We start from the raw sequence: 26149 nt of genomic DNA, 5'->3' as shown, positions 1-26149 counted from the left end.
ATACCAGTTCATATAATAACACTGTTACTACAGCATTATACCAGTTCATATAGTAACACTGTTATTACAGCATTATACCAGTTCATATAGTAACACTGTTATTACAGCATTATACCAGTTCATATAGTAACACTGTTATTACAGCATTATACCAGTTCATATAGTAACACTGTTATTACAGCATTATACCAGTTCATATAGTAACAGACTGTTATTACAGCATTATGCCAGTTCATATAATAACACTGTTATTACAGCATTATACCAGTTCATATAGTAACACTGTTATTACAGCATTATACCAGTTCATATAGTAACAGACTGTTATTACAGCATTATACCAGTTCATATAGTAACACTGTTATTACAGCATTATACCAGTTCATATAGTAACACTGTTATTACAGCATTATACCAGTTCATATAGTAACACTGTTATTACAGCATTATACCAGTTCATATAGTAACAGACTGTTATTACAGCATTATACCAGTTCATATAGTAACACTGTTATTACAGCATTATACCAGTTCATATAGTAACACTGTTATTACAGCATTATACCAGTTCATATAGTAACACTGTTATTACAGCATTATACCAGTTCATATAGTAACAGACTGTTATTACAGCATTATACCAGTTCATATAGTAACACTGTTATTACAGCATTATACCAGTTCATATAGTAACACTGTTATTACAGCATTATACCAGTTCATATAGTAACACTGTTATTACAGCATTATACCAGTTCATATAGTAACACTGTTATTACAGCATTATACCAGTTCATATAGTAACAGACTGTTATTACAGCATTATACCAGTTCATATAGTAACAGACTGTTATTACAGCATTATACCAGTTCATATAGTAACAGACTGTTATTACAGCATTATACCAGTTCATATAGTAACACTGTTATTACAGCATTATACCAGTTCATATAGTAACAGACTGTTATTACAGCATTATACCAGTTCATATAGTAACAGACTGTTATTACAGCATTATACCAGTTCATATAGTAACACTGTTATTACAGCATTATACCAGTTCATATAGTAACAGACTGTTACTACAGCATTATACCAGTTCATATAGTAACAGACTGTTACTACAGCATTATACCAGTTCATATAGTAACAGACTGTTATTACAGCATTATACCAGTTCATATAGTAACAGACTGTTATTACAGCATTATACCAGTTCATATAATAATAATAATAATAATATAATAATATAGTAACACTGTTACTACAGCATTATACCAGTTCATATAGTAACACTGTTATTACAGCATTATACCAGTAAATATAGTAACAGACTGTTATTACAGCATTATACCAGTTCATATAGTAGCACTGTTACTACAGCATTATACCAGTTCATATAGTAACACTGTTATTACAGCATTATACCAGTTCATATAGTAACAGACTGTTATTACAGCATTATACCAGTTCATATAGTAACACTGTTATTACAGCATTACACCAGTTCATATAGTAACAGACTGTTATTACAGCATTATACCAGTTCATATAGTAACAGACTGTTATTACAGCATTATACCAGTTCATATAGTAACAGACTGTTATTACAGCATTATACCAGTTCATATAGTAACAGACTGTTATTACAGCATTATACCAGTTCATATAGTAACACTGTTATTACAGCATTATACCAGTTCATATAGTAACAGACTGTTATTACAGCATTATACCAGTTCATATAGTAACAGACTGTTATTACAGCATTATACCAGTTCATATAGTAACAGACTGTTATTACAGCATTATACCAGTTCATATAGTAACAGACTGTTATTACAGCATTATACCAGTTCATATAGTAACACTGTTATTACAGCATTATAGCAGTTCATATAGTAACAGACTGTTATTACAGCATTATACCAGTTCATATAGTAACAGACTGTTATTACAGCATTATACCAGTTTATATAGTAACAGACTGTTACTACAGCATTATACCAGTTCATATAGTAACAGACTGTTATTACAGCATTATACCAGTTCATATAGTAACACTGTTATTACAGCATTATACCAGTTCATATAGTAACAGACTGTTACTACAGCATTATACCAGTTCATATAGTAACACTGTTATTACAGCATTATACCAGTTCATATAGTAACAGACTGTTATTACAGCATTATACCAGTTCATATAGTAACAGACTGTTACTACAGCATTATACCAGTTCATATAGTAACAGACTGTTACTACAGCATTATACCAGTTCATATAGTAACACTGTTATTACAGCATTATACCAGTTCATATAGTAACACTGTTATTACAGCATTATACCAGTTCATATAGTAACAGACTGTTACTACAGCATTATACCAGTTCATATAGTAACACTGTTATTACAGCATTATACCAGTTCATATAGTAACAGACTGTTACTACAGAATTATACCAGTTCATATAGTAACACTGTTACTACAGCATTATACCAGTTCATATAGTAACACTGTTATTACAGCATTATACCAGTTCATATAGTAACACTGTTATTACAGCATTATACTAGTTCATATAGTAACACTGTTACTACAGCATTATACCAGTTCATATAGTAACACTGTTATTACAGCATTATACCAGTTCATATAGTAACACTGTTATTACAGCATTATACCAGTTCATATAGTAACACTGTTATTACAGCATTATACCAGTTTATATAGTAACACTGTTATTACAGCATTATACCAGTTCATATAGTAACAGACTGTTATTACAGCATTATACCAGTTCATATAGTAACAGACTGTTACTACAGCATTATACCAGTTCATATAGTAACGACTGTTATTACAGCATTATACCAGTTCATATAGTAACACTGTTATTACAGCATTATACCAGTTCATATAGTAACACTGTTATTACAGCATTATACCAGTTCATATAGTAACACTGTTACTTCAGCATTATACCAGTTCATATAGTAACAGACTGTTACTACAGCATTATACCAGTTCATATAGTAACACTGTTATTACAGCATTATACCAGTTCATATAGTAACAGACTGTTATTACAGCATTATACCAGTTCATATAGTAACACTGTTACTACAGCATTATACCAGTTCATATAGTAACAGACTGTTACTACAGCATTATACCAGTTCATATAGTAACACTGTTATTACAGCATTATACCAGTTCATATAGTAACACTGTTATTACAGCATTATACCAGTTCATATAGTAACAGACTGTTATTACAGCATTATACCAGTTCATATAGTAACACTGTTATTACAGCATTATACCAGTTCATATAGTAACACTGTTATTACAGCATTATACCAGTTCATATAGTAACAGACTGTTACTACAGCATTATACCAGTTCATATAGTAACAGACTGTTATTACAGCATTATACCAGTTCATATAGTAACAGACTGTTATTACAGCATTATACCAGTTCATATAGTAACAGACTGTTATTACAGCATTATACCAGTTCATATAGTAACAGACTGTTATTACAGCATTATAGCAGTTCATAATAAAAATGAAATGTCTAGGAAGTTAGTTCCGTTTTTCTCCAGTAGATGGCATCAGTCAGTTTTGATGCGATCGATGAGAGGGATTTGAAATGGCGTGTGACAGAGGGAGTCATACACTGAGTGTACAAATCATTAGGAACATTTCACGGTCAACAGTTTTCCGTGCGTCTCAACAATTGTCCACCACCCAAAGGACATCCAGCCATCTTGGAGGTGGCAGGTAGCCTAGTGGTTAGAGCGTTGGACTAGTAACCAAAAGGTTGCTGGATCGAATCCCCGAGCTGACAAGGTAACAATCTGTCATTCTGTCCCTGAAAAAGGCAGTTAACCCACTGTTCCCCGGTAGGCTGTCATTATAAATACGAATTTGTTCTTCACTGACTTGCCTAGTTAAATAAATAAAAGAAAATCTTGACACAAGTGTCAAGCATCGCTGTGGAACACATGAGACTCTTTGTGGAGTCCATGCCTTCACTAACTGAGGCTGTTCTGAGGGACAAAGGGGAGACTCAATATTACTAAGGTGTTCCTCATTTTTGGGGAACTTAATGTATATTCTCAACACATTAAGAATGTTGAAATGAATATCAGAGAATTATTCAGAGTACTTGATTTATTTAAACAGCTGCAGATTGAGAACATGTTACCCATTAATATATACATCATTATCGTAGAATAGACCTAGTTAGAACCCATTAATATATACATCAGTATAGTAGAATAGACCTAGTTACAACCCATTAATATCTATATATTAATATCTATATATCAGTATAGTAGAATAGACCTAGTTACAACCCATATATATCCATTAATAGACCTATAATACATTCATTGAATCATATGAACCACTCTCACAGGATGTTTGACATTTTCAACGGCTTTACAAAATATAAAATATTAAATAGTTTACTGAATAGTTAAATGTCAAATATGTTTACAGTTATAGAAAAATAAACAATTAGTATATCCTAGACCTAGTACATTACACTGAACCTAATCCATACCAATCTCAGATAGGATATTAACCTAGTACATTACACTGAACCTAATCTATACCAATCTCAGATAGGATATTAACCTAGTACATTACATTGAGCCTCCTCTATACCAATCTCAGATAGGATATTAACCTAGTACATTACATTGAGCCTCCTCTATACCAATCTCAGATAGGATATTAACCTAGTACATTACATTGAACCTAATCTATACCAATCTCAGATAGGATATTAACCTAGTACATTACATTGAGCCTCCTCTATACCAATCTCAGATAGGATATTAACCTAGTACATTACATTGAGCCTCCTCTATACCAATCTCAGATAGGATATTAACCTAGTACATTACATTGAACCTAATCCATACCAATCTCAGATAGGATATTAACCTAGTACATTACATTGAACCTAATCTATACCAATCTCAGATAGGATATTAACCTAGTACATTACATTGAGCCTCCTCTATACCAATCTCAGATAGGGTATTGACATGCATGACAAGGTTTGTGTCACTAATGGCAACCTATTCCCTTTAAAGTGCACCAACAAGGGTTGGGGTGTTAGGGGGTGATGGTAGTTGATGACATCGTCGTCTTGGCAGTAGTCGATCTGCTCTCAATCTTAGTCACATGACTCTGGACCCAGGCTTCAGAAGGGTCAACACAAAATGTCTTCCCTTTCTTTGTGGTGAAACTGCAACAGATACACAACACATTGTCTCCCAGAACATCCAGTCTGTAATATGAACGGCTCCGTCTTGTCTTGTACAGTGTAGCCTGGATGTAGCCTGGTTCCAGGTGTGTTTGTGCTATCATACCAACTCCTTGTCACTCCTGGTCGTGTTTGGCATGACAAGGAGTTGACGTGAAGTCACAAACAGATCTGGGACCAGGCTATAGCCCAGATGTTTACAGTTTACAGTAGACTATGCTTTACTTACATCAGTGCTTTGCGAGGGCAGCTACTGGAGGTTGTTCTGAGAGAAACTACTTGTTGAAGAGGGATCCTCGCGCTGAATTTCATACAGCAGTCAGGTGCTATTTCCAACGCGATGACACCTGTAAACAAACCACAGTTAACATAACGATCTCCAGGTATGTCTCCAACAGCGTGTTACACAGCATTGCTACACACACACACACACACACACACACACACACACACACACACACACACACACACACACACACACACACACACACACACACACACACACACACACACACACACACACACACACACACACACACACACCTGCAGACGTCGTGTGGAGGGAGCAGAGCAGTCCCAGGAGGAGTAGAGCAGTCAGGGTCTTCATGGTTCAGAGATGGTTGAGATGCTGAAGATTGTATTGTCTGAGATGTTCTCTGATGTTCTGGTCTCTGATGCTCTGGTCTCTGATGTTCTGGTCTCTGATGCTCTGGTCTCTGATGTTCTGGTCTCTGATGTTCTGGTCTCTGATGTTCTGGTCTCTGATGCTCTGGTCTCTGATGTTCTGGTCTCTGATGTTCTGGTCTCTGATGCTCTGGTCTCTGATGTTCTGGTCTCTTATGCTCTGGTCTCTGATGCTCTGGTCTGGTTCTGTGTCAGAAGTGTAGCTGATGCTCTGGCTATATGTCTGAGGTCTGATCTGACCTGTCTTTTATACAGAGAGCTGGTCCATCAGACCCATTGACACTTGATGAGGGAATCTCCCCTCTACTCCTTCATTCACTCTGAATATCTTTCTAAGAACCAACATTCTGCCCTTCAGGTTCCTCTTCTTCAATTCTCTGTAAGTCTGTTTCCTCCAGGATGTTCAGCAGCGCTGCTATTTTCTGAAATACTCAGAATACATTTACTGTCGAATTGCATGTCAAAGGAAGGATATTAAAGTGGACTATATACTATATGATACATTACATCAAGTACAAGAACAATTAAGATTAAATGAAGTTCTCTACATCATAGCCAACTAGTTTGTAAGTCATTCTTGAAATCAACTATGTGTCTTTCAACGTTTAAAAGCAGATTTTAGGACGGTGTATTTTGATTTAAAACCTGTAGTATACTGTTAATCTTTACATCATAGTGAAGTTAAATCATAGAGTCTTTTTATATCAATTCATCTCAGATGTAGTGGGGTTGTGGTTTGTGTCTTCCCTCAGTTTGGAAGGTTGGTGGTTTGATCCCTGGTACCTGGAACTAGAAGCACAAGCATTTCGCTACACTCGCATTAACATCTGCTAACCATGTGTATGTGACAAATAAAATTTGATTTGATTTGATTTGAGTCATAACAAAAACATTCCACAGTTGCTATATCCATTATTGGACTAATAAATTAATGATATACACGCATTGATTCTTGAAGAATATAACTTATGAATGCTTCTTGAGTTTAGTTGAACTGTCATAACCCCATCAGAACCCAGAATATAAGCTTATTTTACTGTCATTTAAAACATAGGAAATGTAAACAGCCACTGTATATCCTGAGAACTGGTTAAAACTATCATGTTGACATCATGGATGCTCAGTCCTTCCATCCGTAGCTCTGTCTATGAATGTGAGAGTGGTTACATTTATCCAAACCCATCCCTGGCTTTTCACAAAAACAAGGACAGGAAATATTTTGTTATACTATGGGCAGTTATGGACCGGACAAGACTCCTGTATCTCTCCCCACACTCACACCAACTTCACTAGACTACTGTAGACTCTGTATCTCTCCCTACACTCACACCAACTTCACTAGACTACTGTATCTCTCCCTACACACACACCAACTTCACTAGACTACTGTAGACTCAGTATCTCTCCCCACACTCACACCAACTTCACTAGACTACTGTAGACTCTGTATCTCTCCCCACACTCACACCAACTTCACTAGACTACTGTAGACTCAGTATCTCTCCCCACACTCACACCAACTTCACTAGACTACTGTAGACTCTGTATCTCTCCCTACACTCACACCAACTTCACTAGACTACTGTAGACTACTGTATCTCTCCCTACACTCACACCAACTTCACTAGACTACTGTAGACTCAGTATCTCTCCCTACACTCACACCAACTTCACTAGACTACTGTATCTCTCCCTACACACACACCAACTTCACTAGACTACTGTATCTCTCCCTACACACACACCAACTTCACTAGACTACTGTATCTCTCCCTACACACACACCAACTTCACTAGACTACTGTAGACTCTGTATCTCTCCCCACACTCACACCAACTTCACTAGACTACTGTAGACTCTGTATCTCTCCCCACACTCACACCAACTTCACTAGACTACTGTAGACTACTGTATCTCTCCCCACACTCACACCAACTTCACTAGACTACTGTATCTCTCCCCACACTCACACCAACTTCACTAGACTACTGTATCTCTCCCTACACACACACCAACTTCACTAGACTACAGTATCTCTCCCCACACTCACACCAACTTCACTAGACTACTGTATCTCTCCCCACACTCACACCAACTTCACTAGACTACTGTAGACTCAGTATCTCTCCCCACACTCACACCAACTTCACTAGACTACTGTAGACTCTGTATCTCTCCCCACACTCACACCAACTTCACTAGACTACTGTATCTCTCCCCACACTCACACCAACTTCACTAGACTACTGTATCTCTCCCCAGTATCTCTCCCCACACTCACACCAACTTCACTAGACTACTGTAGACTCTGTATCTCTCCCCACACTCACACCAACTTCACTAGACTACTGTAGACTCTGTATCTCTCCCCACACTCACACCAACTTCACTAGACTACTGTATCTCTCCCCACACTCACACCAACTTCACTAGACTACTGTAGACTCAGTATCTCTCCCTACACTCACACCAACTTCACTAGACTACTGTAGACTCTGTATCTCTCCCTACACTCACACCAACTTCACTAGACTACTGTAGACTCTGTATCTCTCCCTACACTCACACCAACTTCACTAGACTACTGTAGACTCTGTATCTCTCCCTACACTCACACCAACTTCACTAGACTACTGTAGACTCCTGTATCTCTCCCCACACTCACACCAACTTCACTAGACTACTGTAGACTCTGTATCTCTCCCTACACTCACACCAACTTCACTAGACTACAGTACTCTCTCCACACTGACACCAACCAAGAATTGAACTGTATAATTGATTTTCAAGAAATTCTAGAAAAATCTTTCCGTAATTCCATTATGTTCTGTATTCAAAATGACAGAAGACTTCCTGTAGGCCTGATATGTAATCACACTGACTGACCCATCTGTTATGCAATCATACTGACTGACCCATCTGGCTATACAATCATACTGACTGACCCATCTGTTATACAATCATACTGACTGACCCATCTGTCTATACAGTCATACTGACTGACCCATCTGGCTCTACAATCATACTGACTGACCCATCTGTTATACAATCATACTGACTGACCCATCTGTCTATACAATCATACTGACTGACCCATCTGTCTATACAATCATACTGACTGACCCATCAGGATATACAATCATACTGACTGACCCATCTGTCTCTACAATCATACTGACTGACCCATCAGGATATACAATCATACTGACTGACCCATCTGGCTATATAATCATACTGACTGACCCATCTGTCTATACAATCATACTGACTGACCCATCTTGCTCTACAATCATACTGACTGACCCATCTGTTATACAATCATATTGACTGACCCATCTGGCTCTACAATCATATTGACTGACCCATCTGGCTCTACAATCATACTGACTGACCCATCTGGCTCTACAATCATACTGACTGACCCATCTGTCTCTACAATCATACTGACTGACCCATCTGTCTATACAATCATACTGACTGACCCATCTGTCTATAAAATCATACTGACTGACCCATCTTGTTCTTCAATCATACTGACTGACCCATCTTGCTCTTCAATCATACTGACTGACCCATCTTGCTCTTCAATCATACTGACTGAACCTTCTGGCTCTACAATCATACTGACTGATGGCTCTCTTTCTATATGATTAAATTATCAGGGGTCGAGGTAAGACCCAGATGCAGACTGTGTCGCAGTAACAATGTTTATAGCAGCAAAAGGGGCAAAGGTACAGGACGGCAGGCAGGCTCAGGGGCAGGGTCAGGCTCAGGGTCAGGGTCAGGGTCAGGGTCAGGGTCAGGGTCAGGGTCAGGCTCAGGGTCAGGGGCAGGCTCAGGGTCAGGCTCAGGGTCAGGGTCAGGGTCAGGGTCAGGGTCAGGGTCAGGGTCAGGGTCAGGCTCAGGGTCAGGGTCAGGCTCAGGGTCAGGGTCAGGGTCAGGGTCAGGCTCAGGGGCAGGCAGAGTGGTCTGACAGGTGGGTACAGCGTCAGGACAGGCAGGGGTTAAAAACCAGGAGGACGAGGGAAGAGCTGAGCTGACACAAAACCGCTGGTTGGCTTGACAAAACAAGACAAACTGGCAACAGACAAACAGAGAACACAGGTATAAATACCCAGGGGATAATTGGGAAGATGGGCGACACCTGGAGGGGGGTGGAGACAATCACAAGGACAGGTGAAACAGATCAGGGTGTGACGTAAATAAGTTTCAAGTGAAGATGCATATTTAGCTGACACGTGCACTGAACCAAGTATCCTGTTTTTGTTCAGTTCAGAAAGACTCAAGTAAAGAGAGACGTCTTTTTAAAACAACTCTCACTTCCCTGTTCTGTCACCAGAACCTCGTATGATGCAAATGACTGTGGCTTTTCTAAGAACAAACACTGCAGCTCTCTTCTCTCATTGTCATTCTCAAAATGTTTGTAATAATTTGAAGCCAGAGTTCACAGTACTGCACAGAGTTACTGGTGGAAACAGGTAGGGACTGACAGTAACTGAACTGGCATGCAAATAACAAACATTTTCATTAAAATACAGAATAATTTTTAAATGTCTGCTCAGAGAAGTGAATGAAGGAATAAATAAATTAACAAATGAATGTATTTATGAATAAATGAATTGAAACAAACTACAGTTACCACCCAGCAAACATGACCCCATTTGCCCCATGTGGGCACGGGCTTGTCCACACCAAGCCCACACCAGCCCAATGGGCTGGTCCACACCAAGACCACATAAAGAGCACACCATCCCAACGGGCTAGTCCACACCAAGCCCACACCATCCCAACGGGTTAGTCCACACCAAGACCACATAAAGAGCACACCATCCCAACGGGCTAGTCCACACCAAGCCCACACCATCCCAATGGGTTAGTCCACACCAAGACCACATAAAGAGCACACCATCCCTACGGGTTCGTCCATACCAGGCCCACACCAGCCCAACGGGCTCGTCCACACCAAGCCCACACCAAGCCCACACCAACCCAACGGGCAAATCCACACCAAGCCCACACCAACCCAACGGGTTAGTCCACACCAAGCCCACACCAACCCAACGGGCTAATCCACACCAAGCCCACACCAACCCAACGGGCTAATCCACACCAAACCCACACCAACCCAACGGGCTAATCCACACCAAGCCCACACCAACCCAACGGGTTAGTCCACACCAAGCCCACACCAACCCAACGGGCTCGTCCACACCAAGCCCACACCAACCCAACGGGCTAATCCACACCAACCCAACGGGCTAATCCACACCAAGCCCACACCAACCCAACGGGCTAATCCACACCAAGCCCACACCAACCCAACGGGCTAATCCACACCAAGCCCACACCAACCCAACGGGCTAATTCACACCAAGCCCACACCAACCCAACGGGCTAATCCACACCAACCCAACGGGCTAATCCACACCAAGCCCACACCAACCCAACGGGCTAATCCACACCAAGCCCACACCAACCCAACGGGCTAATCCACACCAAGCCCACACCAACCCAACGGGCTAATCCACACCAACCCAACGGGCTAATCCACACCAAGCCCACACCAACCCAATGGGTTAGTCCACATCCAGTGCCAGCTACTTCATAGTGTTGAGGCGGGGGCTCATTAGAATATTTTGGGGCATGGTTTGCACACAGTTCTTCTCCTCACCTGCCTTGGGGCGACCTACCTTGGGGCCACCTGCCTTGAGGACCATCGTGGAGCCGATGAGCAAATTGCTTGTTTGCCGAATGTGGGCAGCCTACAGGGACCAATATTGTAGCCTTTGTTATTTATAATTCTTCTAAATAAAAATGACTTTTTTATATATCTGAATGAATTGGAAATAATACCCACAGTCTGTGTATGGATTTAATAAGCAGTAATATGTCTGAGGGATTCTGCTGCAACAGTGAGGCATTGAAAAGAAAGATGAGGAGGAGAGATCTGAGGAGACAGGATCTTAGAAAGAATCCTGAGTGAGAACAGCAATACAGGTATTGTTCTTATCAACATGGACACATCCTTATATCTGCATTTAAAAGTCGAAAGAGACATAGTTGAATTTAAGTGTAACTTAGAAACGAGTTGGTTATGATGTAGAGAATTGAATTTAATCTGAACAGTTGTTGTATTTGATGTAATGTATCATATAGTATATAGTCCACTTTAATACCCTTCCTTTGATATGCAATTCTCCAGTAAATGTATTCTGAGTATTTCAGAAAATAGCAGCGCTGCTGAACATCCTGGAGGAAACAGAGTTACAGAGAATTGAAGAAGAGGAACCTGAAGGGCAGAATGTTCGTTCTTAGAAAGATATTCAGAGTGAATGAAGGAGTAGAGGGAGATTCCCCATCAAGTGTCAATGGGTCTGATGGACCAGCTCTCTGTATAAAAGACAGGTCAGATCAGACCTCAGACATATAGCCAGAGCATCAGCTAGACTTCTGACACAGAACCAGACTAGAGCATCAGAGACCAGAGCATAAGAGACCAGAACATCAGAGACCAGAGCATCAGAGACCAGAGCATAAGAGACCAGAGCATCAGAGACCAGAGCATCAGAGACCAGAGCATCAGAGACCAGAACATCAGAGACCAGAACATCAGAGACCAGAGCATCAGAGACCAGAACATCAGAGACCAGAGCATCAGAGACCAGAGCATCAGAGACTAGAGCATCAGAGACCAGAGCATCAGAGACCAGAGCATCAGAGACCAGAGCATCAGAGACCAGAGCATCAGAGACCAGAGCATCAGAGACCAGAACATCAGAGACCAGAGCATCAGAGACCAGAGCATCAGAGACCAGAGCATCAGAGACCAGAGCATCAGAGACCAGAACATCAGAGAACATCTCAAACAATACAATCTTCAGCATCTCAACCATCTCTGAACCATGAAGACCCTGACTGCTCTACTCCTCCTGGGACTGCTCTGCTCCCTCCACACGACGTCTGCAGGTGTGTGTTTGTGTGTGTGTGTGTGTGTGTGTGTGTGTGTGTGTGTGTGTGTGTGTGTGTGTGTGTGTGTGTGTGTGTGTGTGTGTGTGTGTGTGTGTGTGTGTGTGTGTGTGTGTGTGTGTAGCAATGCTGTGTAACACGCTGTTGGAGACATACCTGGAGATCGTTATGTTAACTGTGGTTTGTTTACAGGTGTCATCGCGTTGGAAATAGCACCTGACTGCTGTATGAAATTCAGCGCGAGGATCCCTCTTCAACAAGTAGTTTCTCTCAGAACAACCTCCAGTAGCTGCCCTCGCAAAGCACTGATGTAAGTAAAGCATAGTCTACTGTAAACTGTAAACATCTGGGCTATAGCCTGGTCCCAGATCTGTTTGTGACTTCACGTCAACTCCTTGTCATGCCAAACACGACCAGGAGTGACAAGGAGTTGGTATGATAGCACAAACACACCTGGAACCAGGCTACATCCAGGCTACACTGTACAAGACAAGACGGAGCCGTTCATATTACAGACTGGATGTTCTGGGAGACAATGTGTTGTGTATCTGTTGCAGTTTCACCACAAAGAAAGGGAAGACATTTTGTGTTGACCCTTCTAAAGCCTGGGTCCAGAGTCATGTGACCAAGATTCAGAGCAGATCGACTACTGCCAAGACGACGATGATGTCATCAACTACCATCACCCTCTAACACCCCAACCCTTGTTGGTGCACTTTAAAGGGAATAGGTTGCCATTAGTGACACAAACCTTGTCATGCATGTCAATACCCTATCTGAGATTGGTATGGATTAGGTTCAGTGTAATGTACTAGGTTAATATCCTATCTGAGATTGGTATAGAGGAGGCTCAATGTAATGTACTAGGTTAATATCCTATCTGAGATTGGTATAGATTAGGTTCAATGTAATGTACTAGGTTAATATCCTATCTGAGATTGGTATAGATTAGGTTCAATGTAATGTACTAGGTTAATATCCTATCTGAGATTGGTATAGAGGAGGCTCAATGTAATGTACTAGGTTAATATCCTATCTGAGACTGGTATAGAGGAGGCTCAATGTAATGTACTAGGTCTAGGATAAACTAATTGTTTATTTTTCTAAAACTGTAAACATATTTGACATGTAACCTATTTAATATTTTATAAAGCCTGTGAAAATTTCAAACATCCTGTGAAAGAGTGGTTCATATTATCCAATTAATGTATTAATGGATATATATGGGTTGTAACTAGGTCTATTCTACTGATATAGATATTAATGGGTTGTAACTAGGTCTATTCTACTGATATAGATATTAATGGGTTGTAACTGGGTCTATTCTACTGATATATATATTAATGGGGTGCAACTAGGTCTATTCTACTGATATAGATATTAATGGGTTGTAACTAGGTCTATTCTACTGATATAGATATTGATGGGTTGTAACTAGGTCTATTCTACTATACTGATATAGATATTAATGGGTTGTAACTAGGTCTATCCTACTGATATAGATATTAATGGGTTGTAACTAGGTCTATTCTACTGATATAGATATTGATGGGTTGTAACTAGGTCTATTCTACTGATATAGATATTAATGGGTTGTAACTAGGTCTATTCTACTGATATAGATATTAATGGGTTGCAACTAGGTCTATTCTACTATACTGATATAGATATTAATGGGTTGTAACTAGGTCTATTCTACTGATATAGATATTAATGGGTTGCAACTAGGTCTATTCTACTATACTGATATAGCTATTAATGAGAGAGAGGAGAGAGAGAGAGAGAGAGAGAGAGAGAGAGAGAGAGAGAGAGAGAGAGAGAGAGAGAGAGAGAGAGAGAGAGAGAGAGAGAGAGAGAGAGAGAGAGAGAGAGAGAGGGAGAGAGAGATAGGCCAGGGTGTGACTAAGGTGGGCATTTTATGTTCATTTTCTATGTTTGGGATTTCTGTGTGTTTGGCCGGGTGTGGTTCTCAATCAGAGGCAACGAGCTGTCTATCGTTGTCTCTGATTGAGAACCATACTTAGGCAGCCTGTTTCCTCACTGTTAGTTGTGGGTGGTTATTTTCTGTTGAGTGTGTTGTACCTGTCAGAACTGTTTCGGCTATTCTTTTGTTATTTTGTATTCAGTGTTCAGTCAGAATAAATCATATGAACACGTACCACCACGCTGCACCTTGGTCTTCACCTTCTCCCCACGACACCCATTACAGAGAGACAGATACATTGTATCATTTTAAATGTCACGTTCTGACCTTAGTTCCTTTGTTTTGTTTTAGTTGGTCAGGGCTTGAGTTGGGGTGGGCAGTCTATGTTTGTTTTTCTATGTTGGTTTTTGAGTTTTGTCCTGGTATGGTTCTCAATGAGAGGCAGGTGTCATTAGTTGTCTCTGATTGAGAATCATACTTAGGTAGCCTGTTTCCACCTGGGTTTCACTGTTGGTTTTTGAGTTTTGTCCTGGTATGGTTCTCAATCAGAGGCAGGTGTCATTAGTTGTCTCTGAATGAGAATCATACTTAGGTAGCCTGTTTCCACCTGGGTTTCACTGTTGGTTTTTGAGTTTTGCCCTGGTATGGTTCTCAATCAGAGGCAGGTGTCATTAGTTGTCTCTGATTGAGAATCATACTTAGGTAGCCTGTTTCCCCCTGTGTTTCGTGGGTGTTTATTTTCTGTTTTCAGTCTTTGTGTTTCTGAACCAGACAGAACTGTTCCGGTTGTTTCTTTGTTGTTTTGTTATTCAGTGTTCAGTTTACTTTATTAAAAAGATGAACAGGTACCACGCTGCACATTGGTCCTCACCTTCTTCCCACGACAGCCGTTACAATCAAGCCTCAAAGTTATTCAGCAAACATGTTACATTGTAACAGAAAGTCAACCAAGTTGTTACTATCATAAATATATTTTTTAACAAGAGAAATAGTTATGTTTCTCCCATGTCAGATGCTGCAGATCATTTAAAGACTTCATACTGGCAGCGTACAAGATAACACTATTATGACATCACACAACAGAACACTATTATGACATCACACAACAGAACACTATTATGACATCACACAACAGAACACTATTATGACATCACACAACAGAACACTATTATGACATCACACAACAGAACACTATTATGACATCACACAACAGAACACTATTATGACATCACACAACAGAACACTATTATGACATCACACAACAGAACACTATTATGACATCACACAACAGAACACTACAACTGGAACGACACTCTCAGAAACGGTTGTACACAAAGAAATGGTCAAAGCACATTATAAAATACTCTGTTTCTTAATGAACATGTTTGTTATTTGCGTGCCAGTTCAGTTACTGTCAGTCCCTCCCTGTTTCCACCAGTAACTCTGTGCAGTACTGTGAACTCTGGCTTCAAGTTATTACAAACATTTTGAGAATGACAATGAGAGAAGGGCGCTGCAATGTTTTTTCTTAGAAAAGCTGCAGTCATTTGCATCATACGAAGTTCTGGTGACAGAACAGGGAAGTGAGAGTTATTTTAAAACGAGACGTCTCTCTTTACTTGAATCTTTCTGATCTGAACTGAAACAGGATACTTGGTTCAGTGCGTGTGTCAGCTAAATATCTATCTTCTACTGAACCCTAATTAATTATATAGATAGAGAGACATGGGTCAGTCAGTACAATTAAATAGACAGATGGGTCAGTCAGTATGATTGTATAACAGATGGGTCAGTCAGTATGATTGTATAGACAGATGGGTCAGTCAGTATGATTGTATAACAGATGGGTAAGTCTGTATGATTGTATAGACAGACGGGTTAGTCAGTATGATTGTATAGCCAGATGGGTCAGTCAGTATGATTGTAGAGCCAGATGGGTCAGTCAGTATGATTGTATAACAGATGGGTAAGTCTGTATGATTGTATAGACAGACGGGTTAGTCAGTATGATTGTATAGACAGATGGGTCAGTCAGTATGATTGTATAACAGATGGGTCAGTCAGTATGATTGTATAACAGATGGGTCAGTCAGTATGATTGTATAACAGATGGGTCAGTCAGTATGATTGTATATCCTGATGGGTCAGTCAGTATGATTGTAGAGCCAGATGGGTCAGTCAGTATGATTGTATAACAGATGGGTCAGTCAGTATGATTGTATAACAGATGGGTCAGTCAGTATGATTGTAGAGCCAGATGGGTCAGTCAGTATGATTGTATAACAGATGGGTCAGTCAGTATGATTGTAGAGCAAGATGGGTCAGTCAGTATGATTGTATAACAGATGGGTCAGTCAGTATGATTGTAGAGCCAGATGGGTCAGTCAGTATGATTGTATAGACAGATGGGTCAGTCAGTATGATTGTATAACAGATGGGTCAGTCAGTATGATTGTATAGACAGATGGGTCAGTCAGTATGATTGTAGAGCCAGATGGGTCAGTCAATATGATTGTATAACAGATGGGTCAGTCAGTATGATTGTATAGACAGATGGGTCAGTCAGTATGATTGTAGAGCCAGATGGGTCAGTCAATATGATTGTATAACAGATGGGTCAGTCAGTATGATTGTAGAGCAAGATGGGTCAGTCAGTATGATTGTAGAGCCAGATGGGTCAGTCAGTATGATTGTATAACAGATGGGTCAGTCAGTATGATTGTAGAGCCAGATGGGTCAGTCAGTATGATTGTATAGCCAGATGGGTCAGTCAGTATGATTGTATAACAGATGGGTCAGTCAGTATGATTGTATAACAGATGGGTCAGTCAGTATGATTGTATAGACAGATGGGTCAGTCAGTATGATTGTAGAGACAGATGGGTCAGTCAGTATGATTGTATAACAGATGGGTCAGTCAGTATGATTGTATAGACAGATGGGTCAGTCAGTATGATTGTATAACAGATGGGTCAGTCAGTATGATTGTAGAGCCAGATGGGTCAGTCAGTATGATTGTAGAGCCAGATGGGTCAGTCAGTATGATTGCATAACAGATGGGTCAGTCAGTGTGATTACATATCAGGCCTACAGGAAGTCTTCTGTCATTTTGAATACAGAACATAATGGAATTACGAAAATATATTTTTTTGAATTTCTTGAAAATCAATTACACAGTTCAGTTCTTGGTTGGTGTCAGTGTGGAGAGAGTACAGTAGTCTAGTGAAGTTGGTGTGAGTGTGGGGAGAGATACAGTAGTCTACAGTAGTCTAGTGAAGTTGGTGTGAGTGTAGGGAGAGATACAGAGTCTACAGTAGTCTAGTGAAGTTGGTGTGAGTGTAGGGAGAGATACAGTAGTCTAGTGAAGTTGGTGTGAGTGTAGGGAGAGATACAGAGTCTACAGTAGTCTAGTGAAGTTGGTGTGAGTGTAGGGAGAGATACAGTCTAGTCTAGTGAAGTTGGTGTGAGTGTAGGGAGAGATACAGAGTCTAGTCTAGTGAAGTTGGTGTGAGTGTAGGGAGAGATACAGTAGTCTAGTGAAGTTGGTGTGAGTGTGGGAGAGATACAGAGTCTACAGTAGTCTAGTGAAGTTGGTGTGAATGTGGGGAGAGATACAGTCTAGTCTAGTGAAGTTGGTGTGAATGTGGGGAGAGATACAGAGTCTACAGTAGTCTAGTCTCTAGTAGTCTAGTGAAGTTGGTGTGAGTGTGGGGAGAGATACAGAGTCTACAGTAGTCTAGTGAAGTTGGTGTGAGTGTGGGGAGAGATACAGTAGTCTAGTGAAGTTGGTGTGAGTGTGGGGAGAGATACAGAGTCTACAGTAGTCTAGTGAAGTTGGTGTGAGTGTGGGGAGAGATACAGAGTCTACAGTAGTCTAGTGAAGTTGGTGTGAGTGTGGGGAGAGATACTGAGTCTACAGTAGTCTAGTGAAGTTGGTGTGAGTGTGGGGAGAGATACAGAGTCTACAGTAGTCTAGTGAAGTTGGTGTGAGTGTGGGGAGAGATACTGAGTCTACAGTAGTCTAGTGAAGTTGGTGTGAGTGTGGGGAGAGATACAGTAGTCTACTGTAGTCTAGTGAAGTTGGTGTGAGTGTGGGGAGAGATACAGAGTCTACAGTAGTCTAGTGAAGTTGGTGTGAGTGTAGGGAGAGATACAGAGTCTACAGTAGTCTAGTGAAGTTGGTGTGAGTGTGGGGAGAGATACAGAGTCTACAGTAGTCTAGTGAAGTTGGTGTGAGTGTAGGGAGAGATACAGTAGTCTACAGTAGTCTAGTGAAGTTGGTGTGAGTGTGGGGAGAGATACAGAGTCTACAGTAGTCTAGTGAAGTTGGTGTGAGTGTAGGGAGAGATACAGAGTCTACAGTAGTCTAGTGAAGTTGGTGTGAGTGTGGGGAGAGATACAGTAGTCTAGTGAAGTTGGTGTGAGTGTGGGGAGAGATACAGTAGTCTAGTGAAGTTGGTGTGAGTGTGGGGAGAGATACAGTAGTCTATAGTCTAGAAGTTGGTGTGAGTGTGGGGAGAGATACAGTAGTCTAGTGAAGTTGGTGTGAGTGTGGGGAGAGATACAGTAGTCTAGTGAAGTTGGTGTGAGTGTGGGGAGAGATACAGAGTCTACAGTAGTCTAGTGAAGTTGGTGTGAGTGTGGGGAGAGATACAGTAGTCTAGTGAAGTTGGTGTGAGTGTAGGGAGAGATACAGAGTCTAGTGAAGTTGGTGTGAGTGTAGGGATTGTTACAGAGTCTACAGTAGTCTAGTGAAGTTGGTGTGAATGTGGGGAGAGATACAGTAGTCTAGTGAAGTTGGTGTGAGTGTGGGGAGAGATACAGAGTCTACAGTAGTCTAGTGAAGTTGGTGTGAATGTGGGGAGAGATACAGTAGTCTAGTGAAGTTGGTGTGAATGTGGGGAGAGATACAGAGTCTACAGTAGTCTAGTGAAGTTGGTGTGAGTGTAGGGAGAGATACAGAGTCTACAGTAGTCTAGTGAAGTTGGTGTGAGTGTGGGGAGAGATACAGAGTCTACAGTAGTCTAGTGAAGTTGGTGTGAGTGTAGGGAGAGATACAGTAGTCTACAGTAGTCTAGTGAAGTTGGTGTGAGTGTGGGGAGAGATACAGAGTCTACAGTAGTCTAGTGAAGTTGGTGTGAGTGTGGGGAGAGATACAGAGTCTACAGTAGTCTAGTGAAGTTGGTGTGAGTGTGGGGAGAGATACAGAGTCTACAGTAGTCTAGTGAAGTTGGTGTGAGTGTAGGGAGAGATACAGAGTCTACAGTAGTCTAGTGAAGTTGGTGTGAGTGTAGGGAGAGATACAGAGTCTACAGTAGTCTAGTGAAGTGAAGGGAGAGATACAGAGTCTACAGTAGTCTAGTGAGTGTAGGGAGAGACAGAGTCTACAGTAGTCAGAGTCTACAGTAGTCTAGTGAAGTTGGTGTGAGTGTGGGGAGAGATACAGTAGTCTAGTGAAGTTGGTGTGAGTGTGGGGAGAGATACAGTAGTCTAGTGAAGTTGGTGTGAGTGTGGGGAGAGATACAGTAGTCTAGTGAAGTTGGTGTGAGTGTGGGGAGAGATACAGTAGTCTAGTGAAGTTGGTGTGAGTGTAGGGAGAGATACAGAGTCTACAGTAGTCTAGTGAAGTTGGTGTGAGTGTGGGGAGAGATACAGTAGTCTACAGTAGTCTAGTGAAGTTGGTGTGAGTGTGGGGAGAGATACAGAGTCTACAGTAGTCTAGTGAAGTTGGTGTGAGTGTGGGGAGAGATACAGTAGTCTACAGTAGTCTAGTCCAGTCCAAAACTGCCCGTATCGTTTGTTAACTTGTTTCTATAGAATGAGCAAACAATTGGTCCAGCGTCGTCCGGGTTCGGTCCAGCGTCGTCCGGGTTCGGCCCAGCGTCGTCCGGGTTCGGCCCAGCGTCGTCCGGGTTCGGCCCAGCGTCGTCCGGGTTCGGCCCAGCGTCGTCCGGGTTCGGCCCAGCGTCGTCCGGGTTCGGTCCAGCGTCGTCCGGGTTCGGTCCAGCGTCGTCCGGGTTCGGCCCAGCGTCGTCCGGGTTCGGCCCAGCGTCGTCCGGGTTCGGTCCAGCGTCGTCCGGGTTCGGCCCAGCGTCGTCCGGGTTCGGTCCAGCGTCGTCCGGGTTCGGTCCAGCGTCGTCCGGGTTCGGCCAGCGTTCGTCCGGGTTCGCCGTCCAGCGTTCGTCCGGGTTCGGTCCAGCGTCGTCCGGGTTCGGCCCAGCGTCGTCCGGGTTCGGTCCAGCGTCGTCCGGGTTCGGTCCAGCGTCGTCCGGGTTCGGTCCAGCGTCGTCCGGGTTCGGTCCAGCGTCGTCCGGGTTCGGCCCAGCGTCATCCGGGTTCGGGCCGGTGTAGTCCGTCATTGTAGAATATCCCTTTTACTGACCTGCCTAGTTAAATAAAGGTTCAATTTACTTTGTTTACAAGCATTTGAGTCAAATAAAAATAAATATTCTGGGTTCTGGTGGGCTATCACAGTTCAACTAAGCTCATGAAGCATTTACAGTTGAAGTCAGAAGTTTATATACACTTAGGTTGGAGTCATTTAAACTCGTTTTTCAACCACTCCACAAATTTCTTGTTAACAATCTATAGTTTTGGCAAGTCGGTTAGGACATCTACTTTGTGCATAACACAAATAATTTTTTCAACAATTGTTTACAGATTATTTCACTTATAATTCACTGTATCACAATTCTAGTGGGTCAGAAGTTTACATACACTAAGTTGACTGTGCCTTTAAAAAGCTTAGAGTATTCCAGAATATTATGTCATGGCTTTAGAAGCTTCTGATAGGCTAATTGACATCATTTGAGTCAATTGGAGGTGTACCTGTGGATGTGTTTCATGGCCTACCTTCAAACTCAGTGCCTCTTTTGCTTGACATCATGGGAAAATCAAAATAAAACAGCCAAGATCTCAGAAAAAAACATTGTAGACCTCCACAAGTCTGGTTCATCCTTGGGAGCAATTTCCAAACGTCTGAAGGTACCACGTTCATCTGTACAAACAATAGTACGCAAGTATAAACACCATGGGACAATGCATCCATCATACCGCTCAGGAAGGAGACGCGTTCTGTCTCCTAGAGATGAACATACTTTGGTGCGAATAGTGCAAATCAATCCCAGAACAACAGCAAAGGACCTTGTTAAGATGCTGGAGGAAACAGGTACATAACTATCTATATATAGAGTAAAACAAGTCCTATATCAACATAATCTGAAAGGCCACTCAGCAAGGAAGAAGGTACTGCTCCAAAACCGCCATAAAAAAGCCAGACTACGCTTTGCAACTGCACATGGGGACAAAGATCATACTTTTTGGAGAAATGTCCTCTGGTTTGATGAAACTGTTTGGCCATAATGACCATCATTATGTTTGGAGGAAAAAGGGGGAGGCTTGCAAGCCGAAGATCACCTTCCCAATCATGAAGCACGGGGGTGGCAGCATCATGTTGTGGGGGTGCTTTGCTGCAGGAGGGACTGGTGCTGTTCACAAAATAGATGGCATCATGAGGCAGGAAAATTATGTGGATAAACTGAAGCAACATCTCAAGACATCAGTCAGGAAGTTAAAGCTTGGTCACAAATTGGTCTTCCAAATGTACAATGACCCCAAGCATACTTCCAAAGTTGTGGCACAATGGCTTAAGGACAACAAAGGCAAGGTATTGGAGTGGCCATCACAAAGCTGACCTCAGTCCGATAGAAAATGTGTTAACAGAACTGAAAGAGCATGTGCGAGCAAGGATCCCTACCAACCTGACTCAGTTACACCAGCTCTGTCTGGAGGAATGGCCCAAAATTCACCCAACTTATTGTGGGAAGCTTGTGGAAGGCTATACTAAACGTTTGACCCGAATTAAACAATTTAAAGGCAATGCTACCAAATACCAACTGAGTGTATGTAAACTTTTGACCCACTGGGAATGTGAGGAAAGAAATAAAAGCTTAAATATATAATTCTCTACTATTATTCTGACATTTCACATTCTTAAAATAAAAGTGGTGATCCTAACTGACCTAAAACAGGGAATTTTACTAGGATTACATGTCAGGAATTGTGAAAAACTGAGTTTACATTTATTTAGCTACGGTGTACGTAATCTTCCGACATCAACTGTATAAGTTATATTCCTCAAGTATCAATGGGTGTTTATAACTATTTCATTCATCCAAAAAATGGAATTCACAGATTGCTTGGCACTCAGCATTAAAGGGGCAAAGAGGCTTTGGGCTTTTGTTATGACTCGACCTGGGAACGAACCACCAACCTTCCTTCCACCAACCTTCCTGGGAACGAACCACCAACCTTCCTTCCACCAACCTTCCTGGGAACGAACCACCAACCTTCCTGGGAACGAACCACCAACCTTCCTTCCACCAACCTTCCTGGGAACGAACCACCAACCTTCCTGGGAACGAACCACCAACCTTCCTGGGAACGAACCACCAACCTTCCTGGGAACGAACCATCAACCTTCCTTCCACCAACCTTCCTGGGAACGAACCACCAACCTTCCTTCCACCAACCTTCCTGGGAACGAACCACCAACCTTCCTTCCACCAACCTTCCTGGGAACGAACCACCAACCTTCCTTCCACCAACCTTCCTGGGAACGAACCACCAACCTTCCTTCCACCAACCTTCCTTCCACCAACCTTCCTGGGAATGAACCACCAACCTTCCTTCCACCAACCTTCCTGGGAACGACCCACCAACCTTCCTGGGAACGAACCACCAACCTTCCTTCCACCAACCTTCCTGGGAAAGAACCACCAACCTTCCTTCCACCAACCTTCCTGGGAACGAACCACCAACCTTCCTGGGAACGAACCACCAACCTTCCTTCCACCAACCTTCCTGGGAATGAACCACCAACCTTCCTTCCACCAACCTTCCTGGGAACGAACCACCAACCTTCCTGGGAACGAACCACCAACCTTACATTTACATTTACATTTAAGTCATTTAGCAGACGCTCTTATCCAGTCCTTCCACCAACCTTCCTTGGAACGAACCACCAACCTTCCTTCCACCAACCTTCCTTGGAACGAAACACCAGCCTTCCTTCCACCAACCTTCCTGGGAAGGAACCACCAAACTTCCTTCCACCAACCTTCCTGGGAATGAACCACCAACCTTCCTTCCACCAACCTTCCTGGGAATGAACCACCAACCACCAACCTTCCTGGGAACGAACCACCAACCTTCCTTCCACCAACCTTCCTGGGACCTTCCTTCCAACCTTCCTGGGAACGAACCACCAACCTTCCTTAACCAACCTTCCTAGGAATCCACCAACCTTCCTTCCACCAACCTTCCTGGGAACGAACCACCAACCTTCCTGGGAACGAACCACCAACCTTCCTTCCACCAACCTTCCTTGGAACGAACCACCAACCTTCCTTCCACCAACCTTCCTGGGAACGAACCACCAACCTTCCTGGAAACCCAACCAACCTTCCTGGGAACGAACCACCAACCTTCCTTCCACCAACCTTCCTGGGAACGAACCACCAACCTTCCTGGAAACAAACCACCAACCTTCCTGGGAACGAACCACCAACCTTCCTTCCACCAACCTTCCTGGGAACGAACCACCAACCTTCCTTCCACCAACCTTCCTGGGAATGAACCACCAACCTTCCTGGGAACGAACCACCAACCTTCCTTCCACCAACCTTCCTGGGAACGAACCACCAACCTTCCTGGGAACGAACCACCAACCTTCCTTCCACCAACCTTCCTGGGAACGAACCACCAACCTTCCTTCCACCAACCTTCCTGGGAATGAACCACCAACCTTCCTGGGAACGAACCACCAACCTTCCTGGGAACGAACCACCAACCTTCCTGGGAACGAACCACCAACCTTCCAAAAGGAGGGAAGACACAAACCACACCCCACTAATCTGAGATTAATTAAGATTCTGTGATTTAATTTCACTATGATGTAAAGATTAACAGTATGCTACAGGTTTTAAATCAAAATACACACATCCTAAAATCTGCATTTAAACGTTGAAAGACACGTAGTTGATTTCAAGAATTACTTACAAACTAGTTGGTTATGATGTAGAGAACATAATTTAATCTTAATTGTTCTTTTACTTGATGTAATGTATCATATAGCATATAGTCCACTTTAATATCCTTCCTTTGATATGCAATTCTCCAGTAAATGTATTCTGAGTATTTCAGAAAATAGCAGCGCTGCTGAACATCCTGGAGGAAACAGAGTTACAGAGAATTGAGGAAGAGGAACCTGAAGGGCAGAATGTTGGTTCTTAGAAAGATATTCAGAGTGAATGAAGGAGTAGAGGGGAGATTCCCCCGTCAAGTGTCAATGGGTCTGATGGACCAGCTCTCTGTATAAAAGACAGGTCAGATCAGACCTCAGACATATAGCCAGAGCATCAGCTAGACTTCTGACACAGAACCAGACTAGAGCATCAGAGACCAGAGCATAAGAGACCAGAACATCAGAACATCAGAGACCAGAACATCAGAGACCAGAACATCAGAGACCAGAGCATCAGAGACCGGAGCATCAGAGACCGGAGCATCAGAGACCGGAGCATCAGAGACCAGGGCATCAGAGACCAGAGCATCAGAGACCAGAGCATCAGAGACCAGAGCATCAGAGACCGGAGCATCAGAGACCGGAGCATCAGAGACCAGACCATCAGAGACCAGAGCATCAGAGACCAGAGCATCAGAGACCAGAGCATCAGAGACCAGAGCATCAGAGACCAGAGCATCAGAGACCAGAGCATCAGAGACCAGAACATCAGAGAACATCTCAGACAATACAATCTTCAGCATCTCAACCATCTCTGAACCATGAAGACCCTGACTGCTCTACTCCTCCTGGGACTGCTCTGCTCCCTGCATACGACATCTGCACAGCGTACGTGTGTGTTTGTGTACAGTGTGTCTACAGTCTGTGTGTACAGTATACATATGAGTGTATAGGAAGAAGCACCACATGAGATGCCTGTGTTGACCAGTGAGTGTGATCGTTCTTTGTTTCCAGCTGTCATGGGGATTTCAGCAATGACTGCCAGAGACTGCTGTGTGATGTTCTCCCAGAGGAGGATCCCTCTTGGTGCAGTGGTTTCAGTTTCTAGAACCTCTAGTAGCTGCCCTCGCCAAGCACTGGTGTATGTTAACCACCATGCACACACAGAGATTTAGATTTCTACGGGACATGTTCTATATCCTTGGTGGGCGGGTCCAAATGTGTTGCTAGGGCTGCATGGTTACAACCTCTGTTGCTAGG

General features: G+C 42.4%; 3 protein-coding genes and 1 long non-coding RNA gene across 6 annotated transcripts; 2 read left to right on the top strand and 2 right to left on the bottom strand.

The window, feature by feature from the left end:
* Positions 1–4165: 4165 nt before the first annotated feature.
* LOC127921354 (C-C motif chemokine 13-like) lies at positions 4166–6279 on the bottom strand. Its single transcript, XM_052505050.1, has 3 exons — positions 5834–6279; positions 5520–5637; positions 4166–5272 (listed from the first exon to the last, which is right to left on the bottom strand). The coding sequence occupies exons 1-3, from the start codon at positions 5895–5897 to the stop codon at positions 5140–5142; spliced, it is 315 nt and encodes a 104-aa protein (XP_052361010.1). The 5' UTR covers positions 5898–6279; the 3' UTR covers positions 4166–5139.
* Positions 6280–12349: 6070 nt separating this feature from the next.
* On the top strand, positions 12350–14704 carry LOC127921347 (C-C motif chemokine 13-like). The gene is made up of 3 exons (XM_052505045.1): positions 12350–12941; positions 13134–13251; positions 13499–14704. The coding sequence occupies exons 1-3, from the start codon at positions 12878–12880 to the stop codon at positions 13632–13634; spliced, it is 318 nt and encodes a 105-aa protein (XP_052361005.1). The 5' UTR covers positions 12350–12877; the 3' UTR covers positions 13635–14704.
* Positions 14705–18088: 3384 nt separating this feature from the next.
* Positions 18089–20189, top strand: LOC127921348 (uncharacterized). Of its 3 annotated transcripts, none has more exons than XR_008108787.1 (3): positions 18089–18171; positions 18973–19349; positions 19475–20187. It is a non-coding gene; the product is annotated as an uncharacterized LOC127921348 (long non-coding RNA). The 3 variants fall into 3 exon arrangements; XR_008108788.1 differs by lacking the exon at positions 18089–18171 and having other exon boundaries at positions 18557–19349; positions 19475–19976; positions 20123–20189; XR_008108786.1 differs by lacking the exon at positions 18089–18171 and having other exon boundaries at positions 18557–19349; positions 19475–19976; positions 20074–20187.
* Positions 20190–21051: 862 nt separating this feature from the next.
* On the bottom strand, positions 21052–25701 carry LOC127921349 (uncharacterized). The gene is made up of 6 exons (XM_052505046.1): positions 25366–25701; positions 24351–24838; positions 23663–23807; positions 23458–23525; positions 21718–23320; positions 21052–21251 (listed from the first exon to the last, which is right to left on the bottom strand). The coding sequence occupies exons 1-5, from the start codon at positions 25699–25701 to the stop codon at positions 23107–23109; spliced, it is 1251 nt and encodes a 416-aa protein (XP_052361006.1). The 3' UTR covers positions 21052–21251; positions 21718–23106.
* Positions 25702–26149: the final 448 nt, after the last annotated feature.

This window comes from Oncorhynchus keta, unplaced genomic scaffold (assembly GCF_023373465.1).
Source record: "Oncorhynchus keta strain PuntledgeMale-10-30-2019 unplaced genomic scaffold, Oket_V2 Un_contig_2207_pilon_pilon, whole genome shotgun sequence".
NCBI classification, from domain to species: Eukaryota; Metazoa; Chordata; class Actinopteri; order Salmoniformes; family Salmonidae; genus Oncorhynchus; species Oncorhynchus keta.
The sequence above is the reverse complement of the archived record's forward strand: the minus strand, read 5'-3'. Positions and strand labels throughout refer to the sequence as shown.

Coding starts and splice junctions, on each gene's coding strand:
- LOC127921354 (XM_052505050.1), bottom strand. CDS start 5,897: ATGAAGACCCTGACTGCTCTACTCCTCCTGGGACTGCTCTGCTCCCTC. Junction 5,638..5,833: donor CCTCCACACGACGTCTGCAG/GTGTGTGTGTGT, acceptor GTTTGTTTACAG/GTGTCATCGCGTTGGAAATA. Junction 5,273..5,519: donor TGCCCTCGCAAAGCACTGAT/GTAAGTAAAGCA, acceptor TATCTGTTGCAG/TTTCACCACAAAGAAAGGGA.
- LOC127921347 (XM_052505045.1), top strand. CDS start 12,878: ATGAAGACCCTGACTGCTCTACTCCTCCTGGGACTGCTCTGCTCCCTC. Junction 12,942..13,133: donor CCTCCACACGACGTCTGCAG/GTGTGTGTTTGT, acceptor GTTTGTTTACAG/GTGTCATCGCGTTGGAAATA. Junction 13,252..13,498: donor TGCCCTCGCAAAGCACTGAT/GTAAGTAAAGCA, acceptor TATCTGTTGCAG/TTTCACCACAAAGAAAGGGA.
- LOC127921349 (XM_052505046.1), bottom strand. CDS start 25,701: ATGGTTGAGATGCTGAAGATTGTATTGTCTGAGATGTTCTCTGATGTT. Junction 24,839..25,365: donor TTCTGGTCTCTGATGTTCTG/GTCTCTGATGTT, acceptor TAAAACCTGTAG/CATACTGTTAATCTTTACAT. Junction 23,526..23,662: donor GGTGGTTCGTTCCCAGGAAG/GTTGGTGGAAGG, acceptor ATTCCCAGGAAG/GTTGGTGGAAGGAAGGTTGG.